Source organism: Dendrobates tinctorius, unplaced genomic scaffold (assembly GCF_039654945.1).
Source record: "Dendrobates tinctorius isolate UK_male_01 unplaced genomic scaffold, ASM3965494v1 ptg000069l, whole genome shotgun sequence".
Taxonomy (NCBI): domain Eukaryota; kingdom Metazoa; phylum Chordata; class Amphibia; order Anura; family Dendrobatidae; genus Dendrobates; species Dendrobates tinctorius.
The window spans coordinates 21,944,951-21,965,608 of record NW_027361737.1 but is presented as its reverse complement, the minus strand read 5'-3'; the positions used below and the strand labels follow the sequence as shown (position 1 = coordinate 21,965,608).

Below are 20,658 nucleotides of genomic sequence, written 5' to 3'. Positions count from 1 at the left end.
TATTGCTATGCAGCCGCATGCTCCGATCTGAGTGCCGGCGGCAGTGCCAGGTATTAACATGCGAAACTCGTCCGAGTTTCTCGCATGTGTGATCCCGGCCTTACACACATACTGAGCTCAACCTAATGTGCGTGATATCTGGGTAAGGGAGACGAGTGACTGCCACACACATGGCGCCACTTACCACTGGAGAAAACAGTGACTCGGATGTCAGTACACCTTGTTTAGGTGCCCGTATTCACAAATCTAAATTTCAGCAAAATGGTTGATTTGAACCAAAACAATTGTTCTTTGGGTGACATTTAACAGTCTTCAAGACAACCGGTGACATCATCTGGGAAGAAGTCAACCAGATTTAAAACTTCAATCCGATAGTTGCTTGTGCACAAAAGTTCTTTGTGAGAGAGGCAGAAATCGTTTATTCTTCACGGTTATTGAACATGTATGACCAGTTTGACCAAGTGTAGTGACCAGCGTGGGCTAACACACATATGTCTGCTTCTGCAGAACGATCATTTAGCCATTATTGAACAGTCGACCTACTAATTATAAATGTGTCGTGGTTCCTATATGCCTTATATAGCTAGGACTGCTCGATTTCCTGACAATCAAGCAGTGTAAACAGGCTGCCAATCACCCAACATGCGTACAAAATGCCAGCTTGTCAGCTGGTATGATCTTTAAGCTTGTTTTTTTTTTTTTTTTTTTTAAAAAAGAAGTAATTTTCAAAATCATATTGTCCTTTGTAAACAGGACTCACACTGTGGAGAATAGTGGCAGCCTGCATGGGCCGAGCGATCTATTACAGATTGTTCAGTGCGCGTGTGAAGTGCGGTCTGCCTGTGTGTACACTGATTGGTAAATATTTACCGATTAGCAGTCATTTATCATTGTAAATCGGGTGGTGTAACCTCCCCTTTAGGCCATGTGCACACGCTGCGGATCCGCAAAGTGATTTACAGTACAATGTAAATAAATTTGAAAAAAAAAAAACCGCTGTGCAGAAGCTGCGTTTTTTTTTCCGCCCGGTTTTTGTGCGGTACAAAAAATGCAGCATGTCACTTCTTTTGTGCGGTTTTCCGCCTGCTCCATTCTCCAAATCCGCAGGGGGAAAACCGAAGTAGAAAACCGCAAGAAAACCGCACAAAAACAGGAAGAAATCCACAGGAAAAATGCAGGTCATTTGACCTGCCGATTTCTTCAAATCTGCGTGGAAAAATCCGCAGGAGGACAATCTACGTGTGCACTTAGCCTTAAGGGTGTGTGCACACCCTACGGATTCTGCTGTAGATTCTGCTGCGGATCCGCAGCGGATTTGGTCCTGCGGTGTACAGTACCATTATATTCAATGGAAAATGAAATCCGCAGTGCACACGGTGCGGAATTTTCCGCACAGATGTGCTGCTGCGGTTTCAAATCCGCAGCATGTCAATTCTTTGTGCAGATTCCGCTGCGGTTTGGCACCTGCTCCATGGCAGGAGTCAAAACGCAGGGGAAACCGCAAAAAATCTGCAGATAAACCGCAGGTCTTTTGACCTGCGGTTTTACCAAATCCGCGCGGAATATTCCGCATCACAATCCGCAGCGTGTGCACACACCCTTATAGATGGATCTTCATCCAGCTGTAATCTGATCAGTGTTATCCTAGAGGTGTTCTGCAACAATTGTCTATTATATTACAAATCTGAATGACTCACGATGAGCGGCCTCACAGAGAGAGGAACTGATTTCCCTGGTTTGTGTCTGCAGCGCCTTAGGTAGAGCTTGGCCGGCAATAAAAGTTGCCCTTTATTCTGCTCATAAACTTGCAGGACAATGGCGTGTTATATTATTTCCGGAAGAATTATCAGATCGCTGTGACTTTCAGAAGGTGAGGTTTTCCAGTATAAGACCAGGATTACACGGACACTTCTTGTAGCACTACTGATTGATTTCTCTAACTATTGAGCTGCTCCGTCAGTCCATAGGAATACACTGTATAAAGGGAATCCTTTATAGAATGGCCCAGGTTACAGGAGGTAATGAGTTCACCAGGGTGCAGTAGCTCTGGAGGAATGTATGTTAGACCAATGACCCCAGGTTTCGCCATGTAGATTTGTTTCCTTAGGGGCTGGTGTGATCATCATCTCCCATAAATCCTGTCAATATCAACTAGTATGGCTGACATTGGTCTAATGTCTGTGGGGGCCTTTAAAGTAGTTTTTAGATGTATATTGGGGCATGTGACTTGGGGTGCATTGGGTATAATTGCCACCTGTTACTTGATGGTGTTTTTCATTGCTTTCTCTTCCCTGATTGGGTCAACATGCCCGATCTTTTGTGAGGCCCTGATACACATACGGTAGTCATACAGTTCTGCTGAATCCAGCAAACGTGGGCGGCTTTGCGGCATTGAGTACAGGAATTTAACATATAATGGGACTGATTGCCCAGGTTGTATTGTAAAATACAATAATCCCCACTACCATGGCAGCCGTATTGATGTGTATCTAACTGCTATCAGTATGGATGTTAATTGCCCGCCGTTGCTAAGATAAGCTCTCGTTTTCACAGCTATGTGAGGTGTGTCTGTCATAAAAGACTGTACGTTAAGTCAATGACTTTGTGCAGCATGGGCCATGTACACTGCAAGACTTTTACTAACATGCGTTCCTAGAAACGTTTGTTTCCTGACAGCCATGCCCTCTAAATCTGGCTTCCCAGAACAATGGCAGATTGTGTGCACAGAATATAATTGGTCAGTGCGCATCACTAAAAGAAATCAGTCACCTGGTTTTTGCTACCACATCTGAGTTCAGCATGATGTAGGGGCAGAGACCCTGATTCCAGCAATGTATCACTTACTGGGTTGCTTGCCGTCATTTTGACACAATCACTGTTTACCTGTTGCAGATCTAGCAGTGCTCTGATTGTTTAGCTGTGTATAGCTCTGCCCACACCACTGATTGGCTGCTTTTTGCCCTTGTACAGTGTACACAGGAAGCTGCCAATCAGTGGTGGGGACAGAGTTATACAGAGCTCATGTATATGGAGGACTACCTGTGAGCAGGTTTTCTATTTTTCACAGGATTATTACTTAGCAGCATATTTTCCACACCTGTCTAAAACTTTTGAAATAGATGGTGGCAATCATTTTCTTTTTATTATGAAATGGGGCGCTCTCATTTTAAAAGAAACATGTTTTCTCCATGATAAGGACGTGGCTGTCTGACCTACGACATGCTTATATACTGTCTATAAACTGTGTGTATATACAGTGGTTTGCAAAAGCATTCACCCCCTTGTTTTTTTTTTTTTTTAAACCTATTTTATTATATTACATCCTGAGTTGAATAACTAAAAATTGTCATGTGCATATGTATTCACCCCTTTTGCTATGAAGCCCCTAAAAATTTCTGGTGCAAGCAATTCCCTTCATAAGTCCCATGCTTAGTGACAGGACGTCCCCCTGTGTGCAATCTAAGGGTACCATTACACCTAGCGATGCACCAGCGATCCCGACCAGCAATATGACGCAGTCAGGATCGCTGGTGCATCGCTAAGTGGTCGCTAGTGAGCCGCCACACAGGCAGATCTCACCAGCGACATAGCAGCGGTCGGGGGTCGCTACTTACCTGTCAGACACGACGATCCTGCGTCCTCCCGCCCGCCTACACGCGTCGCTAGTCGGCTCCACAGGAAGCGCCGCAGGAAGTGACTGAAGAGGAATGGTCCAGGAGCTTCTCGCGCGATCAGCGATAACCAGTGGGGGAGCCGGTCGGAGGTAAGTATCACATGCAGCGATATCGCTAGTAATATCGCTGTAACGTCACAAAATTGGTGACTTTACAGCGATATTGCTAGCGATATCGCAGTGTGTAATGGGGGCTTAAGTGTCACTTGGTCTGTCAGTATATACACTTTACCTTATCTGAATGGCCACAGAGGCTGCCACACTATTAAGCAAGAGGCACCACTAACCAAACACCATCATGAAGACCAAGGAGATCTCCAAACAAGTTAGGGTTAAGACCAAGTTCATACTGCGTTAGGCAGCCCGTTCAACGCATAGTGTCGACGGGCTGCGTTAACACTATATACCATAACGCGATCGCGTTATGCTATATCGCTAGCGCAGATGCTTCATCTGCGCTAGCGGTGACGGACCCTCGGACGCTGCAGCCCGCGTTCGAGGCTCTGTCACTGAACGAAGGCACATCGCTAGCGCATTCCGATTATGGCATGCGTCTCGATGCGCTCGATAATGGGGGTTAATGGCTGCGTTAACGGACTGCCATAACGCAGTGTGACCCCGGCCTAAAGCCCCCGTTACACACTGCGATATCGCTAGCAATATCGCTGTAAAGTCACCGATTTTGTGACGTTACAGCAATATTGCTAGCGATATCGCTGCATGTGATACTTACCGCCGACCTGCTCCCCCGCTGGTTATCGCTGGTCGCGCGGGAAGCTGCTGGACCATTCCTCGTCGTCCACTTCCTGTGGCGCTTCCTGCTGTGAGGACGAGCGACACGTGGAGCCGGGCGGGAGGACGCAGGATCGCCTGGTGTGACAGGTAAGTAGCGATCCCCGTCCCCAGCGATGTCGCTGGTGAGATCTGCCTATGTGGCAGCTCACTAGCGACCACTTAGCAATGTACCAGCGATCCTGACCGCGTCATATCGCTGGTCGGGATCGCTGGTACATCGCTAAGTGTGACAGTACCTTAACGGTACCCTAAGAGGAAACGTGTAAATGTTCTGGAGTGACCTTGTCAAAGCCCAGATCTTAATCCATTTAAGAATCTGTGGTCAGACTTGATGACTGCTGTTCATCAGAGAAAACCATCTAACTTCAAGGAACTGGAGCAGTTTTGCCTTGAGGAATGAGCAAAAGTCCCAGTGGCAAGATGTGGAAAGCTCATAGAGACTTATCCAAAGCGACTTACAGCTGTAAGTACCGACTTTAGTGGGATGAATAGTTATGCACACTGAAGTTTTCAGTTATTTTGTCCTGTTTGTTTCACAGTGAAAAGAAAACAAAAAAATTCACAGTTGTAGGCATGTTGTCTACAGGAACTGATGCAAATGCTAAAAAAACAACAAAAAAGCGTGAAATTCCAGGTTGTGAGATAGCAAAACATGAAAAATGCCAAGAGGGTGTAAGTGAGTAGTGGTGGGAGGTCAGAATACTTTTGCAAGCCACTGTCTATGCACATATACTTTAGAGCTTGTGAAATGTTGGTTGTACTGCCTATTATGTGTGTTTTATTTTTGTTTTCTCCATGTGAGCAGTCTGCAAGTTTAAGTCTCACCGACGCTGCGCAGTGAGGGCCACAAATAACTGCAAATGGACCACCTTGGCTTCTATTGGAAAGGACATTATTGAGGATGAGGATGGGGTGAGTATTATTTGCGGTCAGTAGAAGCCATGTTATTTCAAAACTCCCACAGAAGTGAAGGCAGAGAGCTGTGCCTGCACGGTCACCTCTCCACTCACAAGGGGCGAGTCCGGGCCCCGCTCTCAGGATAGATCATGTCCCAGAAGGCGGTCGGTAGCTATCAATCTGATATCTCCTCTTACACAGGACAGCGATCATCAGTCCGATAAAGAATTGTTCCCATCATTACACAGTGTAAATCGGCACAGCGATCAATCGGCAAAGTGCTGGTTTGGCAATGATCACATTTTTTATGTGACCCTAAAAATATTGCTGGTCAGCCATAGCTCCCCATCCCCCACTGCTCTCTTGTTTACATGGCATTTGTCACCAAGATTATTGAACACCGCATGGAACAAACAATCGCTCATTCCAAACTCACCTGGTATTGTGCTAAGCTCTTACTATAGGTAGTTTATCTGCTTGTGAGGAAGGACCCATATATGCATCTTCAATTGGAATCTTTCTCCGGATCTTTGCTACCTCATCTGAAAGCAGCATAATGTAGGAAAAGAGACCCTGATCTGATTCCAGTGATGTGTCACTTAGTTTACTGGGTGCAGCCGTTGTGATACAGTCAGAAATTTTAGAAGCAGCATGAAGAAGAGCTCAAAAATCTAATCCCAACCCCACCACAGCTTTCTGTGTACATTATCTATTGACATTGTGCTGCTAATCATCGCTGGTGGTGTAGCTGGACTACTTGGCCCCCAAGCTGTAGTCCCGCAGTGATAATCTCCTGCTGATAAAACACTCATTGTATTGAAACAACTGCACACAGCCTAATAAGTGACACATCACTGAAACCAGTGTCTCAGCCCCTACTTCATGCTGCTCTCAGATTACTTACCAAAAACCTTCTGACAGATTCCTTTTATGACTGACAGGAGTTCCATATTATAGGGTAGTGAAGCATTATACAGTGTAAGAAATGACGCCTTGATTTTTACAGGAGAAAACTACAGGACTCTTAGTAAAGGATTAATACTTCAAATGTGATGAAATAGGGGCGCACTACTATCAATAGATTAGAATAATTTATGAATGGCGTGCAAAACCTAGTCTGTAGAACAGTACTGAAACAGGGTAGAGAGAAAAACCTTTATTACACCTCAAACCAAACAAACAGTAAAACCAATTAAAAACAATACGTGATGGTAAACCAGCAACTCGTATAAACAGTCAATATGTGGAAATCCACCCTAAATAGCAGTTTTTGTAGGCTAGTGAAGAAAACACGTGGACACCTATATGGCTCATATGATGTACTAGATGGTGGCCCGATTCTAACGCATCGGGTATTCTACAATATGGCCAATTCGCATGAATATTACTCCTTATCCCAAATGAAGCGAACCACAATTATATTAAAAACATGTAACTTTATTAAACAAAATAAAGACATTTAAAATTGGCTACGTATTCATTGTTTCCTGATAACATACCCCAAAAGGGGAAAAAAAACAGCAGACAATAACAATGGAGGTTCTTTTGGATATGCGTATGGATTAGAAGCTCCATTGTTATTGTCTGCTGTTTTTTTCCCCTTTTGGGGTATGTTATCAGGAAACAATGAATATGTAGCCAATTTTAAATGTCTGTATTTTGTTTAATAAAGTTACACGTTTTTAATATAATTGTGGTTCGCTTCATTTTGGAGAAAAAGGAGTAATCTTTTTTGTCCGCTAGTGTGGATTTTTACTATTGATGCTGCCTATGCAGCATCAATAGTAAAAGATAGAATGTAAAAAAGAATAAAAAAAAAGGTTATTCTCACCTTCCAACGGCCCCCGGACTCTTTCCTTCCTCTCCACGTGCCCGGCATCTCCCGTTCCCAGTAATGCTTAGCGCGAAGGATCGGAGATGACGTCACTCTCACGAGAGCGCAACGTCATCCGCGGTCTTTCGCGCAAAGCATTACTGGGAGCTGGAAATGCCGAGCGCGTGGTAGGAGGAAACAAAGAGTCTGGGGGCCGTCGGAAAGTGAGTATATCACTATTTTTTATTTTAATTCTATTTTTGACAGGTTTATGGTACCCAGGGTCCGGAGGAGTCTCCTCTCCTCCGGACCTTGGGTACCGGCTAGCGCCGGTCATCTCCCAACGGTAGCGGTGGCGTGCGTCCTTCAAATTCTGGACTGCGCCTGTCGCTAATTGGCCGCTGCCGCCTGGCCGCGACCAATCAGAGACGCGGGATTTCTGTTACAGACAGACAGACAGCATAAAGTAACTTCCCCTGACGAAGCTGCCAAGCTCAGCGATACGCATGGGGCTTTATCCCCACACCCCCTCTTCCTTCCAACAGTTGCGCATCCATATGGCTTTATTATAAGCCTTCAGAACCGGCATTGTGACTGGGTTTGTCTGCATTCCTCTTGGGCTATTATGCCTTTTATGTTTCACTTGGATCAGATCGCCATTTATCAGGTCGTATGGTTATTTTCTCCTCGTGATTATCAGGTCTACTCCAGCTTCTTATAGACTCCAGTGACTCACTTTATGCTGATTGTACACATAGAGGGACTAGGTCCATTTTCACACACAGTTGACTTCAGCTATGGAGCTTGAGACCTATAGTATTTTCATGCGGCTTTATATTTCTCTATTACAGTTCCAGGCTTTGCATATTTGAGGGCTAATTACATGTGGTTGTTCATTTTGCTAATCATTGCCAGGTCTGCGCAATTGATGAGATACAACATTTGCTTATAGCAGCCATTGTTATCATATTGATTGTATCATATAATTGTTCATGCATGTATTACATCATATGAGCCATCTAGGTGTCCACGTGTTTTCTTCATTAGCCTGCAAAAACTGCTATTTAGGGTGGATTTCCACATATTGACTGTTTATAGGGGGGTGCTGGTTTACCATCACGTATTGTTTTTAATTGTTTTTAATGTTTGTTTGGTTTGAGGTGTAATAAAGGTTTTTTCATTTTTTACTTGTGGTTGTGCATACCATATTTTAGTCTAATCTTTTTCTCTACCCTGTTTAAGGATTAATGCTTGTACATCTTCAGGTTTCTTGATAAATTATGGCCACTCTTGGGGTAATTCATAGTTCTCCTCCCTCTATTCAGAATGCAGAGTATATAGTACATGGATATAATGGCTGTTGTAATGTCTTTTACGTTATTAATGATCATGCTTCTCGCATTCCCGTAGGTATCCATGCCACATCAATGGCTTGAAGGCAATTTACCGGTTAGTGCAAAATGCACTGTGTGTGAGAAGACGTGTGGCAGTGTGCTCCGTCTGCAAGACTGGCAATGCCTCTGGTGCAAGGCAGCGGTAAGTCTTTCTCTACATAGGACCGGATATCTTTATTTACTTCCGTTGTAAGTTTCTATGGGATAAAATCCCAGTACAAGGAAGGATTGTGCTATATTGTGTTCTGTTGTTGTGTATACAGCTCCCTTAAGGGGGTTTTACACATAGCGATATCGCTAGCGATATCGCTATAACGTCACCAATTTTGTGACGTTACAGCGATATTGCTAGCGATATCGCTATGTGTGATACTTACCTCCGACCGGCTCCCCCGCTGTCCATCGCTGATCGTGCGATAATGTCCGGCTCCATTTCTCGTCGTCAGCTTCCTGCTGAGGCTTCCTGCTGTGACGACGAGCGACGCGTGGAGGCGGGCGGGAGGATGTCAGGATCGCTGTGTGTGAAAGGTGAGTATCGTGCGCTGCGTCGCTGCTGCATCGCTGTGAGATCTGCCTGTGTGACAGCTCACTAGCGATCATTTAGCGATGCACCAGCGATCCTGACCGGGTCAGTTCGCTGGTCGGATCGCTGGTGCATCGCTAAATGTAAACGGCCCTTTATACATTAGGGCAGAGACAGACTGCCGTATTTCTTGGGCGAGAATCGCATCGTAAACCTCATACTGGCTGTCGGCTCTCCTGACCTGAGCTTGACAGCTGCATAATAATCCATCACGCTGTCTTGGTCAGGAGAGGTGCTGGCCAGTCCGTGTAGTGCGATGCGATTCTCACACACGTTATACGGCAGTCTGATTCTGCCCTTAGACTAGTATCGGCCGACATGGGGGAATCGGAGAAGATGTAAATTGGGCATGTCCAATTTTGGACTGCAAATCGCTTTGTCCTCCCAGAGATAAGCCACCTGCAGGGATGTTTGACAACAGTTTTCTCATAGAGAACATAGGAGCGATTGGCCAAACGAGCTCTCCTCTGTATGGGAGAGGCGGCCAAGATGGCTGTCGTGTGAATGATTGGCCCACAGCATACTTCATGTGACAGCCATCTAGTGTGTATGGGAACCTTATCACTAATGTCTCTTTTTAAAGCCCTAGTTTTTTTGCCATATTTGATGATGTCACAGGTGATGGTTTGGCAGGCAGTGACATCACAGGTGTACCAACCCTCTAAATTGATCACTGGAATCTACAGATACACAGGCAAAGTAGTTCTGGGGTTAAGAATGGCCGATGCCGGAGCTGTGGTGCATCGTCTGAGTGGTGATGCTGCCAGCTCAGCTTCAGGAAGAGCATCATTGTCTTGCTGTTGGCTCTGCTCATGACATGACTAAGGATATAGGATATAGGTCAGTTGTTCACATGTTAATTCCGAAATCCTAAACGCGGTGACCGCATAAGAGGCACTGTTATAACTTACCTGACGTGTCCCCTTTACAGCTCCAACGCTGTGGGTGGTGTCACAGTTAGGAGCATGATGGGTGGTGAGGTCACAGGAGTACCAGCCCTATAAATTTAGCTTATAGACAGCAGTCAGAAACCAGCTGAATCTGTATTATATCTGTGAGTCTCTTGTTTTTTTATGTAAACAAAGTAAAATAAAAGTACATCCACAGCTGCCGTCTTTTATACATACCTTCTCAGGTGACAAGATTATATTTTTTTCGTGTTTGCATTGCATCACACCATCATTTGCTTACATTTTAACCCACTTTTCCACCTTTTAACTCTTCCTAGTCAGTAGATTTGGTTCCCATTTGATCACTTTTGTACTTTGATAAAGGCAAATTAATTTAGATCATGGGCTTATTTTCTTCAATGGCTTTTGAGCCGCTAAGTAAATGGAACTATCAAACAGAAGACAGTCAGACATGTGGATCATAAGCTTACTTAAAATTAATTACTTAAAAAATATATACACTCACTGGCCACTTTATTAGGTACACCTGTCCAACTGTGTGTTAAGACTTAATTTCTAATCAGCCAATCACATGGCGGCAACTCAGTGCATTTAGGCATGTAGACATGGTCAAGACAATCTCCTGCAGTTCAAACCGAGCATCAGTATGGGGAAGAAAGGTGATTTGAGTGCCTTTGAACGTGGCATGATTGTTGGTGCCAGAAGGGCTGGTCTGAGAATTTCAGAAACTGCTGATCTACTGGGATTTTCACGCACAACCATCTCTAGGGTTTACAGAGAATGGTCCGAAAAAGAAAAAAAATCCAGTGAGCGGCAGTTCTGTGGCCGGAAATGCCATGTTGATGCCAGAGGTCAGAGGAGAATGGGCAGACTGGTTCGAGCTGATAGAAAGGCAACAGTGACTCAAATTGCCACCCGTTACAACCAAGGTAGGCAGAAGAGCATCTCTGAACGCACAGTGCGTCGAACTTTGAGGCAGATGGGCTACAGCAGCAGAAGACCACACTGGGTACCACTCCTCTCAGCTAAGAACAGGAAACTGAGGCTACAATTTGCACAAGCTCATCGAAATTGGACAGTAGAAGATTGGAAAAACGTTGCCTGGTCTGATGAGTCTCGATTTCTGCTGCGACATTCGGATGGTAGGGTCAGAATTTGGCGTAAACAACATGAAAGCATGGATCCATCCTGCCTTGTATCAACGGTTCAGGCTGGTGGTGGTGGTGTCATGGTGTGGGGAATTTTTTCTGGGCACTCTTTGGGCCCCTTGGTACCAATTGAGCATCGTTGCAACGCCACAGCCTACCTGAGTATTGTTGCTGACCATGTCCATACCTTTATGACCACAATGTACCCAACATCTGATGGCTACTTTCAGCAGGATAATGCGCCATGTCATAAAGCTCGAATCATCTCAGATTGGTTTCTTGAACATGACAATGAGTTTACTGTACTCAAATGGCCTCCTCAGTCACCAGATCTCAATCCAATAGAGCATCTTTGGGATGTGGTGGAACGGGAGATTCGCATCAGGGATGTGCAGCCGACAAATCTGCGCCAACTGTGTGATGCCATCATGTCAATATGGTCCAAAATCTCTGAGGAATGCTTCCAGCATCTTGTTGAATCTCTGCCACGAAGAATTGAGGCAGTTCTGAAGGCAAAAGGGGGTCCAACCCCTTACTAGCATGGTGTACCTAATAAAGTGGCCAGTGAGTGTATATTCCCAGGTCCCCAATGACTTATTGATCATTGGGGGGGGGTGCTGCTTATGAACCCCTGAACTTGGGTGATAATATCAGAGGAAGTGTTCATTGCCTGCTGTGTAAGGAGCTTTAACATGCCCCTTTAGTCACATTTAAAGAGGATGTTTCGCTAGTCTGAGCATACTAAATTGTCCACATTATGGAATAGTGGCTGCAGAGCTGAGTATAACATAGTTTTTTTTTTTTTTTCCTCTCTGATGTGGAGATATTAACTTGTAAAGTTTGGGTTATAATTTATGGACTCTGGAGATTTACCAGAGATTTCTCACTGGGGGCATGTACTCTTGTTGAGGTAGGGCTAAATTAACCCTTCACGGTTGAGCCAGTGATTTCCAAATTAATTTACAGGGCGTTGCTAGCAACTGGGAATGACCACACGGAGACGGGGGTCTCTGTACGGGAGGATCGAGGCAGATCACTGAGCCCCTTTACTGAATCTCACATTACATAGCATTCTGCTTAATTATGCAAAGTATACAGCTACCAATAGAATCGTAATACATTTAAGCCAATAGTATTGCAAGAAAATCAGAATATGTCCCCAGCTGCATTACGTAGAATATAGAACAATAGAACATTCTTTTAGGGTCTCATCTCATATCTCATATCTTGTACAAGCTAGAACAGTCTGGTTTCATAACAGCCGTGAACTTTCATCTAGTTAAGTTACAAAATTTAACTCGTAAACAACAAAATGGCATTGCAAGCACAAAAATGGATCCCGAAGAACAAGATGTCCTGTACATCTGAATACTGTACTTCACAATTCCCCCCTAGATAAATTTTGATAACACATATGCAGCATCAGAGGTGCTATCCCAAGCCATAAGCTCGAGGGGTACTGGTCTTCACATGACTGATGCCGTGTTATCAGTCATGGCTGTCGCGGCGCACCCGTCCCCCCTATATACTACAATTTACGAATAACAATTTTTGATGACGGTGATGGGGATCTTTTGTAGGTAGCCATGTGCTTGGCTTCAACATCTTCATCAAGTAGCCTTTTGAGATCGGTGCAGAGAAGAGCAGGGGCAACGACGCCTTTGGTATCATCATTAGCTGTCTTAGTGCAGAATTTCCTAATACATACAGAAATACACCAAAGAACAAGTTTTAGTATCACATATACAACAAGGATACAGGCAGCAATGTGCAACAAGCTTTATAAGATCCCAGCTATCCAGCCCCCAATTCCCTTAAATCAATTGGCTGGATTGAGAAAGGAGAAGGTGTCTGACCACCAACTGTCCTTATTACGATCATTGTCTTTATCGTATTAATCTCTGAGTTATTGAATATCTTCTGACTTTAACTTTTATCTTCTACCAATAATAATAATAATATGAAAAATGCGGAAAACCAAAACATTATGTCCCTTTCATTTGCTATTGGTTTGTTGGGTGATGAGGAGAACTTGATAGAGACCGTCATACAAGGGTTCTAGTCCGTGCTTCCTGACATGCCTCTTCACGACTACCAAATCACCAGGCTTCAGGTTATGACAAGTGTCGGTTTCTGCTGAATCTGGAAAAGAAGAGGAAACTAGAACATGGGTGTTAGCAAGATTTTTACTAAGCTGAATAACTCATTGAACAGCACTGTCAGTCTCTTCTGATAACTGCTGAAGCTGGAAATTTGCAACTGGGGGCCTAGCACCAAACAATATCTCATATGGGGACAGGCCATATTTTACAATAGGGGTAGTACGGATATGGTAGAGTACAATGGGTAGGAGCTCTGGCCATGGAGCCGTAGTCTCCTGCATCATTTTGGTCAATTGTCCCTTCAGTGTGCCGTTTAACCTCTCAACTTTCCCACTGGATTGTGGGTGGTACGGAGTATGGAGGGCTACAGTGGATCCAAGCATTGTCAGAACTTCTTGGTACACATGAGAAGAAAAGGCTGGACCTTGGTCACTTTCAACAACTTCTGGAACCCCATATCTGCATATGACTTCCATCACCAGTTTCTTTGCTGTGGTTTTTGCAGTCATGTTGGTAACAGGGAATGCTTCCGGCCAACTGGAGAACCGGGGCCCAGTAGAATTTTTGCACCAGTGCGAGGGCCTGATTCTTTCCTCGATGTGTAGGCCCATGTGCCCATATGGCAATAGCAGGGTACATCCGCTTAGGGAGACACACGAGTCGGTCCTTTTTCCAGAGACCATTATTCATACGTGCCCCATCAGTCTTCCATTGCTTCACCTCTTCCTTTGGAGACATTCTCTGCATCGTCATTAAGCGGTCTCGCAGGGTCCGACAGAAAACTTCAGTCTGTTGTAGATCATCAGGTTCTTGTAGGGTCAATGCTTCTTGTAACTGTTTACACTGAGAGCGTGTGGTCACCATAGTTGGTTCAACGGGTAAGAGAGCGGCGGCTTTTGCTTGCATATCCGCAAATGCGTTGCCAACAGTCTGTGGGCTGTTCCTAGGACCGTGCGCCCTAACTTTGATAATGGCCACCTGAGTAGGTAATTTGATCGAGTCCATGAGGGTTTTAACAGCTTCAGCATTTTTCACTGGGGTTCCGGCAGTAGTAATAAACCCTCGATTGGCCCATAGAGCCCCAAAATCGTGAGCAATACCAAATGCATACCGTGAGTCCGTGTATATATTAGCCCATCTGTTCTTGGCCAAAGTACATGCAGTAGACAGAGCCTGGAGTTCTGCTTCTTGTGCTGACTGTGAGGACGGGAGCGCAGCTGCGTGCACTACAATGTCCTCTGTGGTAGCAGCATATCCCGTGTGGAATCTACCAAACTCGTCAGCATATCTTGATCCATCCGTGTATAACACCAGATCAGGACTTGGGAGTGGGTTCTCACTGACATTTGATGGAGTAGCTGTTTCTTCAGTCAGAAGTTGGGAACAATCATATTGGAGGTAATCCTCATCACTGCCATCTTTCCTTATAGTTCATTATACCGTCTTTCAAGGCGTTGTGAAGGGGTTACATTATGCAGGATGCATCCGGTATCCACTGACGACAGTAGGTACATAGTCCAAGAAAACACTGGAGTTCAGTTTCATCTTTTGGGAAAGGAAGGGAGCTGACAGCTATTTTTCTTTCTTCTGCGAGGTGTCTGGCACCCTGAAGGAGACAGTGACCCAAGAATATCACTTGACCAAGGCAGAACTGAAGTCTCGAGGCCGAAACCCGACAGTTCAGTGCTGCCAGATACTTAAGGAGGCTAACAATGGCAGAAATGGCTAAAGACACCTGCTCATATTTTTTTTTTTTTTGCAAACTGGTTGGGACTGTTTTGGGCCCCTTGTGGCATAACTGTCCATATTAACTGTCGTCTCTGAAAAGTGAATACAAATAGAAACTGGCAATCTGGGTAAAACGGAATGCTAAAGAAGGCATTGGTAAGATAAATAGCTGTAAACCAAGCAGCATCCTGGGGTATTTGGGACAAAAGAGTATGAGGATTAGGCACCAGGTTTGAGAAACACTTTTACTGGTTCTACGGGCATTTTCCCTATATCATTTGCCCATTTTTTTTACCAGATTTTAGATAGTATCTCTGAGAGTTATGGGGTGAGTCATTGATCCTCAGGCAATATTGGGGGTGGATCTGAGCCTATCAGGGCCATCATAACTGTGGGAAGGGCATGCAAAATACAGATTTATCTTCACTGTCTTCATCTACATAGGGATTTTATAATCTAAGAACCATCTGACCATCATCTTGGTATTCCAGAGCGGAACTGTGATAATAAATCTGCCCCTAGTAAATTTACTTGACATGTGGGAGAGATTACGAACTGAACAGTAACCTTGGGAAAAGGTCCCACAGAAATAGGGTTTATGAAAGAATATTAATTGGGTCTACCATCTACTCCGATTAAAATAGCAGGGGAATGACAATCTCTGAAAATGTTCGAGTCTGGCACAGTGCCAGCATTAGCAGGGAGGGGCTGAGGAATAAGGTTCTCAGTAGCTGAAGACTGGGGGGGGCAGAGTTTGCTGTGTGGGATGAAGGGCACACTGATACTGATAAGGGACTGTGAACTCGCAGCCTCGCTGGGCACAATGGTGGGGGCTGGAGCAGCTGCTGGCTGCTAGCTTGCTTTTGTTTTTTTTTCTCTGTACGCTGAACAGACGGGTTAAATTCTTCTGAAAACTTTTTTTTTTTTTTTTTTTTTTTTAGCGGGGACTGAGGCTGGCAGCGGTGGCTCATAAGAGATTCTGTGAGCGTTTAACAAAGAAAAGGTGGGGGCTGCGACTCTCTGTCTCCTTGTACAATTGTCATCTAGCAGGGAGACCTCTTCTTTCAAATCATCACTTTTAACTATTCGTCTGCCTGACACATTGTCTGGATCTTAGTTCCTTCTTTAATCAATCACATTCTCACACCACAGTCACTTGCTTGAACCACAAACAATCCCGTCCTTGCCATAATAATAGACAATTTTTCCTTCTTCAACATAGCAGTAACAGAAACAATCAGAATTCACTTCCTCTGTTCTTCCTAACACCTTCGTCACACAATTCATGTGCCAAGCCACAAAATTCTTCTTTTCCTTCCACAGATTCTTTCATTTCGAGCTAAATATCCGTACTTCAGTTGTGCACAATACTGGAGCGGCCGTCTCAGTCTGTTCCACAGGGTCAATAATCCCCCTCTGGGATTGCCCAAAATTCGCGGTACTCAGTGAAAGGAGTAGGGCGTCTCAGACTATCCCTCCGGACACCTCTGGTTATATATATATATATATATATATATATATATATATACCTGAGTTACGTATCCTACCCATCTTCGATCACATGACCACGCCTGACTACTAACAGTGAATTCAGGATTTCAGGATATTTTGACTATAAAGAGAGTCACAATCACTGGCCAATCCGGGGTGTCCGTCCCTTATGAGGTACGGTTCGAGCACTGGGCCCCCAACGGGACTACACCTCTATATGATTCCACCCATGAATCACCCCACCACGGGGACAAACCTCAGATCCTCTTTGCAGCAACAAGCACAGGAAAACCACACCAACGGCCAGTCTGAACAGTATAACTGCCAACTTACCGGGGCTGTGGGGGGTGATCAGTCCCAATTTTCCAACACCTGTGTCCGCTCCGAGGGTCCTTTGTCTTGTTGTCCTCCGGGGGCAGAGGCGTCCCTATTCGGGGGCCCCACGTTTGGGCGCCAAGCTGTTGAGGTATGGGGTAAATTAACCCTTCACGGTTGAGCCAGTGATTTCCAAATTAATTTACAGGGCGTTGCTAGCAACTGGGAATGACCACACGGAGACGGGGGTCTCTGTACGGGAGGATCGAGGCAGATCACTGAGCCCCTTTACTGAATCTCACATTACATAGCATTCTGCTTAATTATGCAAAGTATACAGCTACCAATAGAATCGTAATACATTTAAGCCAATAGTATTGCAAGAAAATCAGAATATGTCCCCAGCTGCATGACGTAGAATATAGAACAATAGCACATTCTTTTAGAGTCTCATCTCATATCTCATATCTTGTACAAGCTAGAACAGTCTGGTTTCATAACAGCCGTGAACTTTCATCTAGTTAAGTTACAAAATTTAACTCGTAAACAACAAAATGGCGTTGCAAGCACAAAAATGGATCCCGAAGAACAAGATGTCTTGTACATCTGAATACTGTACTTCACACTCTTTCCCCTGCATGCAGCTGACCAATCATAAGCAGTCAGCAACTTGCTGGGGGAAAAAACATGCCCCCAATAACTTATAACAGGCTAACTTCTGTATGAGACATGTAATAACAGACAGTCTGCTCTCACTGAACTTGATGAAGGGCTGTGTGTGACTACAAATTGCTCGGAGCAGGGCAGAGGCATTACTAACACTTCTTTGCTTTCATCTCATGGCAGCCAGTGTGTGGGGATGAGGATTAAGCATAGCTAACCCTAACAGTGCTGTGAGAGGAGAGCTGCTAGAAGTGTTTGAATGAGGCAGAGCTCTGCTGTACTGCCCCTCCCCCACATTTCACTGATGTGAGATGAAAACTTAAACATGTTACTAATGACACTTATCTTTGCTCCGGACGCTTTGTAATCACACACAGCTCTGCATTCAGATCAGTGCAAAGATCAGACTGTCATTACAAGTCTGACACTGATTAGCCTGCTCTAACCTATTGTGGGAGGCAAACTCTTTTTTCCCCACTATGCTGCTGACTGCTTATGATTGGTCAACCTTTTGCAGGTGCAGAAGTTCACCCCCCCAGAGAAGAAGCTCGGGTAATGCCCTATGTAATTAAAATGAATTATAGCCTAAACTTTACAAGCTCATATTTCCCCAACAGGGAGGAGAAATTAAAAAAATGAAGAAAACATTTTACCCAGATCTGCAGCCACTATTCCATGAGGTGGCCAATTTAACATGCACAAATTTGTGAAAGACCCACTTTAATAATAAGTTGTCCTACAAATACCACATTGATATTTGAAATTACTTATAAGATGACTAAACTGAAAACTTCAGTATATAAAAAAGATGGCAGAGACCGTGTGCAGGTGCAGTCTCGTGTTGGCTGCGGTGCCAAATGCATGTTCTATCCAGGCCCAGGAGCAAAGTAACATTGTGTACACAGCTAATCCTCTACATGGCCAGCCTGTACATTGCAAAGGAACACTCCTGACTTAAGTAAAGCAAGATTCTGAAAAATGAATTGTTCTCAGACTTATTAATGTTTTAATTGTAGCAACATTATATTACCAATTAAAAATTATATGCACAGCTCCTTATAAAAGGTTTGTGTCTCATGCTCTTAAATGGGTTATATTGCAATTTGACTTGTGTTAAAAATTCTCTCCGTGCTCAAGAATGGTGGGGTTTTTACTTTTGTAATGTCGGGCTCATTGCCTAGGCTACCAGCCACCTTGTAGTGTGATAGTGGCCAGTTGCCTAGGCAGGTTGTATACTTTACAGCCTGCTTTCGCCACTTGAATGCTTTCTGGATCGCTGTATCCAACGCACCTCAGTCCCCCTATGCTGCAAACTCAAAGCTGCCTCTGCCAGCAGCTGGGGAGAGTGCACAGTCCGGAGCAGCGGCATAACCTTGTCGCTCCACCAAACAGTCAATCTCCCAGAGTGCACCGCCCTACAGAAAAGCAAGAATCCGGGAGGCAGAAGATCGGTGAGCTCCAGAAGATAGGACAATAGAACAGTCCTTTAATAGAGAAACACAGTCTTAGGTAAGGTCATGGTTCTGACCTCTGTTTGCTGATGAGGGCCTGTGGCTACATTCAGTGTATGCACTGCATATCCCAACACATACACCAAACGAGGTTGGAACTGTGAACAGAGCCCAAGACAAGTAGAATTTTCTTTTGTGGCTTGTGCTCTTTGTTAGATGTGTATAATGCATGGTGCTGTGTGAGATTGCATACAATTGTAGATTATTCTTGACGGTGTCATCAGGGAAATTTCAGATAGTTTAAAGGGGCTGTCCGTTTTTGTAGAAAATATATATTTTTTTCATACTATGCATGTATTCAGGGCTAAAAATAAATGTTGCAATTGGGTTTCATCAAAAATGTTGCACCGTTCGGATTTTACAGGTGCTTTGTTGCCCTGCATATTAAACTTTGACATGGTGTGTGGTCATGAATCAACTGAGAGGGGCTCAGAAAAAGACAGATAAGAGTTAGAGCTGATTGACGGACTCTTGGGTAAGTCATTCTGCAGCCAGCAATAGACAGTGTACGGCCAGGGTCACAGAAGCGAGAAAATTGGGCCAATTATGCTAATGACGCTCTGATCAAACGCTCATCAAAGTTTGATCCAAGTGTCGCTTTAAGACCCCGTTACACATATCAATGTCCCAGCGATCCCACCAACGATCCGACATGGATGGGATCGCTGGGACATAGTTAGCTGATCGCTGGTGAGCTGTCACATAGACAGACCCACCAGCGATCAGGACCAGCGAGCACGCTGGTATCCAAGGTAAACAGCAGGTATCTAAGAGCCGCGCGGCTCTTAGATACCCGCTGTTTACATTGGAAACCAGCTCCCAGCGTCGCTGATCGTTGGTCTCTCGCTGTCACACGCAGCGATGCGCGCTGGCCAGCGGGAGACCAACTATCAAAAAATGGCCCAGGACGTTCGAGTGCGATCAGCGATACCTGGCAGGGGGTCGATCGCTGATACATGTCACACACAGCGATGTCGCTGGCGAGATCGCTGTGGCGTCACAAAATTAGTGATCTCGCTGGCGATCTCGCTGTGTGTGACGGGGCCTTTAGTGTGAGAGAATCGCAGCACAGGTGCTGGGAAGATGGATAACAACATTTCTCCATGTTCTCCATTGACTGACTTGAATGAGCAAGTGCGATACGATCATCAGTTTTACTCTGCCATGAAGTGACAAGGGATTGTTGGTGCCTACCCGATCCCTCAAACTAGGAGTGCCCTACGCTATCCCTCTCCCCTGGGTTATCCCGGATGGTCGAGATGCTGGGGTCTTGTACCTTGCTATGCTGCTATCTTACCCTTATCTGTTCCATCCCCCACTAAGGGATGTATGAGGCTGAAGTGTAAAGGCAAATATATTAACCAGACAGGGATAAGAGGAAACTACAATCATACAGATAGTCTCTCAAAACAACAGAGTGGGAAACGGGAGGAATAGGAAGGAAGAAACCAAATGGGAGAGGATAAGGATAAACGTGGAAACCAATTCCACGCAGCAATCTCCTGAAAAACTCTCCAGCCACCTACTCCAAACACTGAACTCTCTTCTTCAACTCCAAAACAGGTAGTGGTAGCTATCACTGGCAAGATCAGAAGCAAGGAGGAAGGTTCTTTTACCTGCTGGGAGTAACATAC

At 44.8% G+C, this 20,658-nt stretch overlaps 1 protein-coding gene across 4 annotated transcripts in view; it reads left to right on the top strand.

The window, feature by feature from the left end:
* Positions 1-20,658, top strand: part of DGKD (diacylglycerol kinase delta) — a 121,827-nt gene that overhangs the window by 49,873 nt on the left and 51,296 nt on the right. For all 4 annotated transcript variants that reach the window (XM_073581169.1, XM_073581171.1, XM_073581170.1 and 1 more), the window contains 2 exons: positions 5,274-5,380; positions 8,589-8,714. In XM_073581169.1, coding sequence (XP_073437270.1) covers positions 5,274-5,380; positions 8,589-8,714 — 233 coding nt within the window. The remainder of the gene's footprint in view (positions 1-5,273; positions 5,381-8,588; positions 8,715-20,658) is intronic.